The sequence below is a fragment of the Toxorhynchites rutilus genome, chromosome 2, assembly GCF_029784135.1.
Source record: "Toxorhynchites rutilus septentrionalis strain SRP chromosome 2, ASM2978413v1, whole genome shotgun sequence".
NCBI classification, from domain to species: Eukaryota; Metazoa; Arthropoda; class Insecta; order Diptera; family Culicidae; genus Toxorhynchites; species Toxorhynchites rutilus.
Window position 1 is genome coordinate 57,713,777 of NC_073745.1, and position 9,550 is coordinate 57,723,326.

The 9,550-nt window shown below is 39.9% G+C and overlaps 1 protein-coding gene across 1 annotated transcript; it reads left to right on the top strand.

The window, feature by feature from the left end:
• Positions 1-1,740: 1,740 nt before the first annotated feature.
• Positions 1,741-3,298, top strand: LOC129770224 (probable endochitinase). Its single transcript, XM_055772921.1, has 2 exons — positions 1,741-1,836; positions 1,902-3,298. Exons 1-2 carry the CDS (start codon positions 1,777-1,779, stop codon positions 2,535-2,537), a joined length of 696 nt encoding a protein of 231 aa, XP_055628896.1. The 5' UTR covers positions 1,741-1,776; the 3' UTR covers positions 2,538-3,298.
• The last annotated feature ends 6,252 nt before the right edge of the window (positions 3,299-9,550 follow it).

Below are 9,550 nucleotides of genomic sequence, written 5' to 3' on the forward strand. Positions count from 1 at the left end.
GATAACCCTACAAACACTCAAACATACATACAAACAGGGCAAGATGAATGAAACAAATAAAAAATAATTGTTTATTTGGGAACTGCGGCCATCTTGGATTTCGATTTTTCATGATCATGTTTCATTTGATACCCATATTGATGGGGTTCTTAGAAAAAATGTAATCTGTCATTTTGTAGTGGCCGCCATCTTGGGTTTGCATTTTTCATAAATAACTGTATTCTACTAGTCAAGCCCTTTCATTTGATACCCATATTGGTTATTTAATATGGATTTAATATGGAGTACAAATTATTCGAAATTTTAGAAAATCAAAAATTCAATACTCCGAATAATCGATTCAAAAATTCCGGATAATCGAATCCCGGATAATCGAGTCTCCGGATAATCGAGTCCGACCTGTACCGACCTTTATCTCAGAAAGTTGTACATCGTTGTTTTTTCAAGTCAAAATAATTCCGATTGCAAAGGGTTAATATCTAATATCAGTGGATTAATAATGATATTTAAAAAATCGCAGTGAAATAATGGTAAACGTATTATATAATCCTCTTCTCTCTTGGATTAATCTATCTTAGTCACATCGAAATGTCGTGTCTCTAATTACTGAGTGCAACTGCGTCTGGGTGGTCATGATGGTGTTAATCGAATTGAACCTTTATCTCATGGCTTCAGATTTTATTCAAGAAAGGGTACTCCTCACAGACCAATTAAAACTTCGTGCCCAAAAGTACGCATCATTCGTCTCACACCGCTTCTATTCTCTTCGGAAAACAATTCGCTCAAACTCTTGATTTCTTTCAATCTTTGTCTGAATCAACCCCGACACCTGAGTTTCCTAAGCTAGTTAATTGTTTTCCCTTTTAATTGCTTATGTATTTATGAAATAATCCGTGGGATCGAGCTCGAAAAAAAGGGATGGGATGGAAACGCAGAAAAATGAAAAAGCCGCAACCCATTTTGGGCGCGGGCTGCCAAGACAATGAACTATTATCCTCATGGCAATCACTGCTGATCGTTCTTACGTAATGATGGACGAAAAACTGAACGGGATCCGTTGGAAGAGTTGTCCGGTATTATCGGAGAGGAGGAACAACGAAGGCTGGGCTCATTAAACATCTGCTGCTGTCTTTCGAATTCCGTACACACGGTCAATGTACCCAGGGAACAAAATGAAAAAAAAAAACAAGAAGCTAAATTGGGAAAATACGCATGCATTCTGCGCCCCTCCGGGTGTGGCCACAAAAACGCAGTGCAGTGGCAAACAAACTACCCTCGACTAGCTGCCAACGGGAGCCACAGATTGGCACCTCTTGTGGGGCGCTCTGATTTGTGGTGTATTTTTTTTTTTGTATTTTGGTTTTTGTTTCTTTTGCCGCTTGCGAGAAAATTGCTTTCACTAATAACACGTTCGAGCGTTCGAGCTGGAATCACATATTTGTGATTTGTTTTGAACAATCTGTTTTTGTGCACTTTCGAGGATTTGCTTTCTTTTCCACGCTAGGCGTCATATGTTTGAGTCGGGTTTTCTTCGCTGCACAGAAGCCAGCAAAACAATCTCCTAAAAATCACAGCCTAGAATGATTGACGCCCCGATCGCTACTCATAAATGTTTCTGTCACTGGGATACTGACAAGCCCAACTAATTTGATCATTATCAGACAGTGTGCTTCTTGTTAACTGGGGACAAGTCGAACAACTGATAAGCGATATGTATAAAACGGTCTTTCATATGTGGAACTCTGCTAGAAGGGTGTAATACACTCGTACTGTAAAATGGAACTAATCATCATAATGGTGGTGGCGTTGTTCGCCACCGCCAACGGCTTCTCTCTGGTGAGTACGCAATCATTTAAAATTTTTAAATTCGAGTAAATTATACTCCTATAATCTGTGAACAGATTTGCCGCAACTACCGATCCGGGGCACTGATTCCTAACCCGGAGAATTGCTCGGAATTTTTCATGTGCCGTCCAGGGCGTGCGGTCAAATTCTCCTGCCCCCGGAACACCCGTTTCAACCCGGTAATCCGAGCGTGTGACACTAACACGGCAGTGCGTTGCATACCTGGTCAGCTCCCGGTGGACAACGAGTACACCCCCATTAACGCCGCTCCTTCGGTCATCGAGCTGGGTAACTCCGCCTGCGTGAACCAACGAATCGCTAGCCTACTGCCGAATACCCGCAGCTGCAGCACGTTCCACCAGTGTTCCTCAGTTGGAGTGATTACCTTCGAGTGTCCCCCTGGAACCTTGTTCGATGCTAACCGGCTGTACTGCGAGCGAAGTGACACAGCCTCCTGTCTGATCGTGCCGGAAATTCCCATCCTGCCAATACCACCGGATTTCATCGACACGGAAATTCACCGTCGGTGCATCGGTCAACGCGAGGGTACCAAAATTCGGAACCCGTTGAACTGTCGTCAGTACATTCACTGCAGCAGTGGCAACCGATTTCAGGTATTCGATTGTCCCCCGGGAACCGCATTCAATGAGCAGCAAATGGTTTGCGATTGGGAACGGAACGTGCAGTGCTAGAGATGACCGAGGGGAGGGGGATCAGGGCGACAGCGATAAAGTACGCAATAAAAACGTGTAAAAACACATTTTATTTCTGTAAAGATAATTTCCAATAAAAACAAAACGTTTGAAATGGTGGCGGGTGTAGGAAATAAGAAATGAAAGCTCTTAGTTTTTGTGGCAAGTATCGTAAAAATTGGACTGGCCGAAGCCGCCGCCGCTTGGAGATAATCCAGACTCGCGCTCCTTTCGTTTTACGACCGCTTATAATTTGTCTAAAAGCAGATTAAGCCCAGCTAATTAAGTCATTAACACACCGAACCTTGGAGGGAAACAACGAATCCGTGCGCATGTTGGCTCCATGCGTCCCGGATTGGGGGAGGTGTTGGAGATAGCTGATTTAGGCTGACCATTTAGTGTTGAGTGAGTGGCTGAGGAGAGAAAACAAAAAAAATCAAGTGTTGATTGGAGCGATGATAAGCTGACGCCTGGAATGTTGGTTCACAACCGCCGAAAATGGACTGGAATAGGATTCAATAAAAAAGGGTTCGGTCTTTCTAAACCAGTGACAATATTTGTTTATGGCTGAATACAAGAATGTTTGATTTTGGTTTTCAATCACCTTCAAAACCACTTTAATTTGATTATTCCGCTATTAAATCAGACTTTCGAATAAATTTTTGGTTGAAACGAAATAGCACAGCGAACTAGCACAGAAATGTATTTATTTTTCTAAAGAATTTTCGAAATACTCAAGCATTATTTCGTCGTCAGATGATGGGAATTCATAATAATAAATTTGTATTCAGTTCATAGTTTAATATTGGCCAAAGTCTCCAGTATAACAGGGGGTCTTCGTAGCCTAATTGGTTGCGTGTCCGCTACTAAGCGAACAATCATGACCTTATAACTCAGGGCCCTCAACTGACCATCTTCGTATGTTATTCTAGTTACTGCGTCCATGCATCAATTATCATGTGATGGTGATCCCAGCTTTCACTCCACATACGATCGATGTGCTGCATCGGTAATTTGTGCTATTTATAAACACTACAATGGAAGCCTCATATCAAACGTCCCGCTGTGTCCAACTGTGAACATTCGAACAATAGGAATATTCTTACGCCGAAAAATGCGACATGTGTTGTGTATCGATAGAATAGGAATACTTTTACGCCTAAACGGCTAATGTGTAGTAATAGATAAAAATGTGTATCGATGAGAATGAAATACTCTTACGCCTAAATGGCCACTGTGTAATATACAACATGAGAAAAATGTACACGATAAATTCGGTTCTGCTACAGCTGAATTGCTAGATGAGCCTAATAATAAAAATGAACAGATGGGATAAAAAAAGTTTCTTTTTTGTCATTCTGATAAACCCTAAAACCAAAGTTTACGGAATGATTCAACGGGACAGATTGGAACGAGCAGTATGAGTGGTTCTTATAATTTTAATAACCCTCAACAGAGACAATCGAGTAGACACAGTTTTTGAAATCAGTCAGGCCACTACATAAATCAACTTTCCTCAGATAGATTACATACTCATATTGTTAAGAAGGCGAACTTCAAGTTATTTTAGCTCAAAAACCCGACTACGTTTCATAACAAGATTTTGAATAATTCTGAATATGCAATGTACAGTGATAGGCAAAAAATAAAATAAGTAAAAAAAACTTTTAACGGTTAAACGGTTCAATTGTGATTAAACATAAGAATGTACTAAAAGCTAGAAAATAATAGGGCAAGTAGCAGCTAGCAGTTATCATACCTCTCCTTCATTAGTCTATGGCATTGATTTTTTACTCACTTTATTTTTTAGTTTTTAGTACATTATCTGTTTCATTAGAATATTTCTCTACATTGTACTGTACTGTATTCTATCAGTCAAAAAAATTCATTTGATACCGATTTTGAGTGGATTGCAGAAAATACATAGTGTGTTCTTCAAGTCAACCTTTTTTTTTGAGATGATTTGGAATCAGATATTTTGTAGCGGCGGCCAAATTGGATTTTTCAAGATAAGCAGTTTCAAAATGACAGCAGAGATAAAGGTATTCGGTCAGTTCCTATTGGTCAAATTTCTATTAATGTGGGACAACCCTACAGACATACAAACATACATACGAACAGTTCAAGCTAAATAAAACCGTTTAATAAAGTAATTTGCTATTGAGTGATTGCGACCATCTTGGAATTGGATTTTTCATGATCTACTATTCAAGCCCTTTCATTTGATACCTATATTAATCGGGTTTTGAAAAATATGCAAATATGCAGCCCTCCATTTGATAGTGGTAGCCATCATAGATTTGCATTTTTCATAAATAACTGTGTTCTACTAGTCAAGCCCTTTCATTTGATATCCATACAGGTCGGACTCGATTATATATAATCGCAATTTCACTTTCAACGTTAATTTTCGAATCCAATACATAATCGAATCACAAAAAAAAACTATTTTTCAATTAATGTTTGACATTCATACATTAATGAAAAAATTGTTTTCTTGAGATTCGATTATGTATAGGATTTGAAAATAATTGTTGAAAAAAAAATGGTCGACTATATATAATCGAGTCCGGCCTGTATTAATAGGGTTTTGATAAAATATGTAGTCCGCCATTTTATAGTGGCAACCATCTTGGATTTGCATGTTTCATGAATAATGGTGTTCTATGTGTCAAGCCCTTTCATTTGATACCCATATTGATGGGGATTTAGAAAACCCATATTGATGAGCTTTTGAGAAAATATGTGATCCGCCATTTTGTAGCGGCCGCCATCTTGGATTTTCAAGATCATGAAATACGCAGTTTATAATGACTACAGAGATAAAGGTGTGTTCCAAATTTCAGATCAATCGGTCAACAGAAAGGGGGTCAAATTTCTAATAATGTGGGTCAGCGCTACAGACAAATATGTTACAAACATACAAACATAGAAACATAGACACATAGAACCAACAACAAAAATGAGTTTCCAAACAAATTCAACAGAAATCGAGAGCGAAATCGAAGAGGTAGGCATCTTTGCCAGAAGGGGACAGGTGATGAGATCTCCGCCGCTGAGCCAACCACCAGCACCAAAATCCACAAGCGATAAATACATCGGAGAGCAGCCAAACCTGCAACACGAGAAAACTAAGCTGGGTGAGGCCAAAAGGGCATCTGATGAACTCTACGAGTACATTAAGCCTCGCAGTAACGTTCACGCCGTCATAAGGACCTTGACGATTAAAATCAAATCGGCGCTTGCAGCAGCCGAACGCGAGCAACAATTCTGGAGAGCAAAAGCTGAAAAGGCGGAGAACGCACTGAAAGAGAATGTAAAATAAAATAATCGTTTGATATTTTTTTTTGTTGTCTTTATTGGAAAGATTTTCAGCCTTAGGCTGGTTCATCAAACGTTTGATAATTCTTCCGTACATATATTTTGTTCTAGTCATCATACCAAACGTAAAAGGTCCGTCATTAAATTTACTTGTAACGAAGAACAATCAATCACAATAAATGAATTGACTTTACACGGCATTTGTTCATTTTTTTCACTCACAGAACAAATATATTGAACTCAATTTAATATTCAAAGTATTGCCCATCGCTAGACATAACTTTTTCCAATATTTCTGGCAATTGGTTTGTCGGCTAACCACAAACCGATCCAATTTTAGACTTCATCAAAATTGGATAAATGCTGGTCAACCAGGCCATGTTGCATCGATCGGAAAAGGTAGTAATCGGACGGAGCAATGTCTGGTGCTCCCTTGGCCGAGTGATTAGCGTCATAACTAACATGCCGGGTGTTCGGGTTCGATTCCCGTTCTGGTCGGGGGAATTTTTCGTCAAAGAAATTCCCTCCGACTTGCACTGTGATCACGCGTATTCTAGAGCTTGCCACTCAGAATGCATTCAAGGCGTGTTATTTGGCATAGAAATCTCAACTAAGTACAAATAAAAATGATGCAAGTAATACTACGTTGAGACGGCGAAGTTCCTCTAGGAACGTTAGTGTCATTGAAGAAGAAGAAGAATGTCTGGAGAATACGGCAGCCTCCCATTTCAGCATTTCCAGGTATGTTTTGACCGGTTTCGCAACATGCGGCCGAGCATGGTCGTGCTGCAAAATAACTTTATCGTGTCTTTGCTCGTATTGTGGCCGTTTTTCCTTCAGTGTACGGCTCAAACGCGTCAATTGTCGTCGGTAGAGGTCTCCCGCACTGGTAATGGACCCACTTTTCATCGCCAGTAACGATTCGATGCAAAAAAACCCTTTTTTATGCCGTTGGAGCAGTTGTGCGCACGTGAAAAACGGCGTTCGACGACTCTTGGCTTCAATTCATACGGCACCCAATGTCCTATCTTTCGGATCATTCCCAACGCTTTTAAGGTGAAGGTGGAAGCTAGCCATTGTAGTAGTATAGGTAAACCCTCGTGTAAAAATTGGGGTAATAGTGTTTGTGAGAGAAGAGCAAAGCACACGTAAATAGATCAATTCACTTATCAGACTGTGTGGCGCTTCATTGACACGAGTCTTTGAATACATTTGAAAAAAAAACAAATAACAATTCAATACTAAAGTAAAATGTATGAACGATATGTTCCGATGAACAATTGCAATTATAAATATATATAGAAGGTGCATTTGCATATGATTCTGAATATACGCGAGCGTAACATGAGCAAATTTATAACACATGCGAATTGGGGCTCTTTTGGTATTAACAAGTTCTTCCGCATAGTAACTCGATGTTGATAATTCCTTACTGTTTTTGAAAGCATAGGCAGCCGTGGCAGTGTTCCGAGCTCTGCAATACAATTTTCTTACCCAATGTTAAAGTTGCTAAAACTTACATTATAGACCCATTAAACGTAAAAATAATAATTGTATTGATATCAACACAATTTTATTCTATTGATTTTCATGACATGGGACGCTATGACTCCGGAATAACATTTTATTGAGTGGTTTTTATAGCTGTTTCGATGATGTTGTTTGGCATCAGTGTCGAAAAAATAACGATGCTTCCACCAATACAAACAAAACCATTGCTGAAGATTGAAAAACGAAAATTTAACTTTCAGAGCACTTGCTCGAGTTTTCCGACGTTCTTCACTATACGGTGCGAAAGCAGATGAAAATTTAATATCTTGTGAGTAATCGATTAAAGTTTGGTTGATATTACTTGATGGGAAGTGTGCAAAAACGATCATTTTCTTCACACTGTTTCGCAAAATTATTGATTTTCTGGCGAGGGGTGAGGGAGGGAGATGAAAGAAATGAGCGCCATTGTAGCAGCCATTTGTGGCTAGCTTCCACCTTCACCTTAAATGATTGTATATGAATTATGATTTTGTTACTATATAAACATTGAAAAAAATATTTATTCATACTTTCTATACTCCACTAATCCTACACTTTATAAGTCCTAATTGTAACTAACTCCATGGATGATGATGATGTTGAATTAAAGAGGATTTAAACTTTTCAGTTCATTCGCCTCTAATCTCCATGGACTGCTGCTACTCCCCTTTTATATGGTGGATTGGAATGCGCCAGATGGTTTCGAAGAAACGCAAGTGGCGCATGTTGTCGCTCGCTGGTGATATTTTGTTTTCGTCTTCCTCGGTACCTCTGAAACTGATGGCAGATGTTTCGGCTGGCATCGATTCGTTGGTACTGGGTCCGTTGATAAAGTTGTCCGGAATTGGATGTTGTGGCTGGTGGTTTGGTGCTAACTTATGGTTTGTTGAGCTACTCCAAATGTATCTGCAAGTTCTTGTTGCGTTTGTGACGGATCTTGATCGAGTAAAGCCTCCAATTCTTCATCTTAAAACTTTTTTGGCGGTTCGGAACGTTCTTCGTCTTCCGTGCAAACCACGTCTGACACGATTGCTCAGTTGGAGCATGGTTCCCATAAACTTCCACCAAAATGCGATGACTTTCGGCAGCTTTTTTCTTAATCTGATCATATTGAAGTAATGAAGTAACACTCCCCGAAAAAACACTCTTCTTGGTACGAAATTTGACATATTCGAAGAGGCAAAAAACTATGTTGTTTACGCTTCAAATTTTCGACATATACTGAAAAAGACGCGCAATGACAGTAGCTTTCCAACGAATGTCTGAAAATTTGATTCACTGGAATAATAATCAAGTAACGCCATCTGTTGTAAAACCGCAACCGTAAAACCGAAGAAACTTACCGGTACACCTAATATTTTGAGAAAAAACTGCTGTGAAACGCAAAGACGCATAGACAACGGAAGGCGCGACTGTACCTATGGGCTCTACAAATCCTTAAGATCCAACGAATTCCGACCCCGTACTCTTTTCTATCAAAATAGAGAAAACGGTTAAGAATTGGGAATACTTTTGCTGTGCCCAATGCTCACGCTCCAAAGCTGCGACATTTTAATCAAATTGTATCACTTAATCTGATCCTCTGGCGTAGACATTCCACTGCATCAACACACTTGCTGGAGCGAGCAATTTACCACCCATCAGCAGGCAATCGCCCGTGGATGCGTGATGCGCTTGTGATGAGTTTGGTGTTCACCATTTATGATCGACTTTAATGATTTAATGCAAGCCCTAAAGATTCCCCGGAACCATAAAGCCGTGTTCGCGCTGATACGATACTCCCCGTGAATTCAGCCAACAAATCGACATCTTATTAAAATCGGATTGTTTGTTTTTCTCGCTCATCACTCGGAGGAGCTGCAGAGTCAAGCGCAACGCCAGAACGAGCTCCTTTTATGTCCGGCAGTGCTCCGAACTTTATTAGTCGTAATTCATGTACAGTTTACAAACTGCGTTGCATCCGCTAGCCCCTCGCGCTCCGGGAGCGCTCATTGGGCGATGTTATGAGAAATGAAAAGTGATAAAATTTCGCACTGTTTGCCGAAGGCACGATTATTTAGAGGATTATTCAAATCTGAGCCGGAATACTCGTGTCAAGTTTGATTTTGAAGTGCCTGAGATGCGCGAGTGCTGGTTTTTATGGAATACAATCTTTTTCTTCC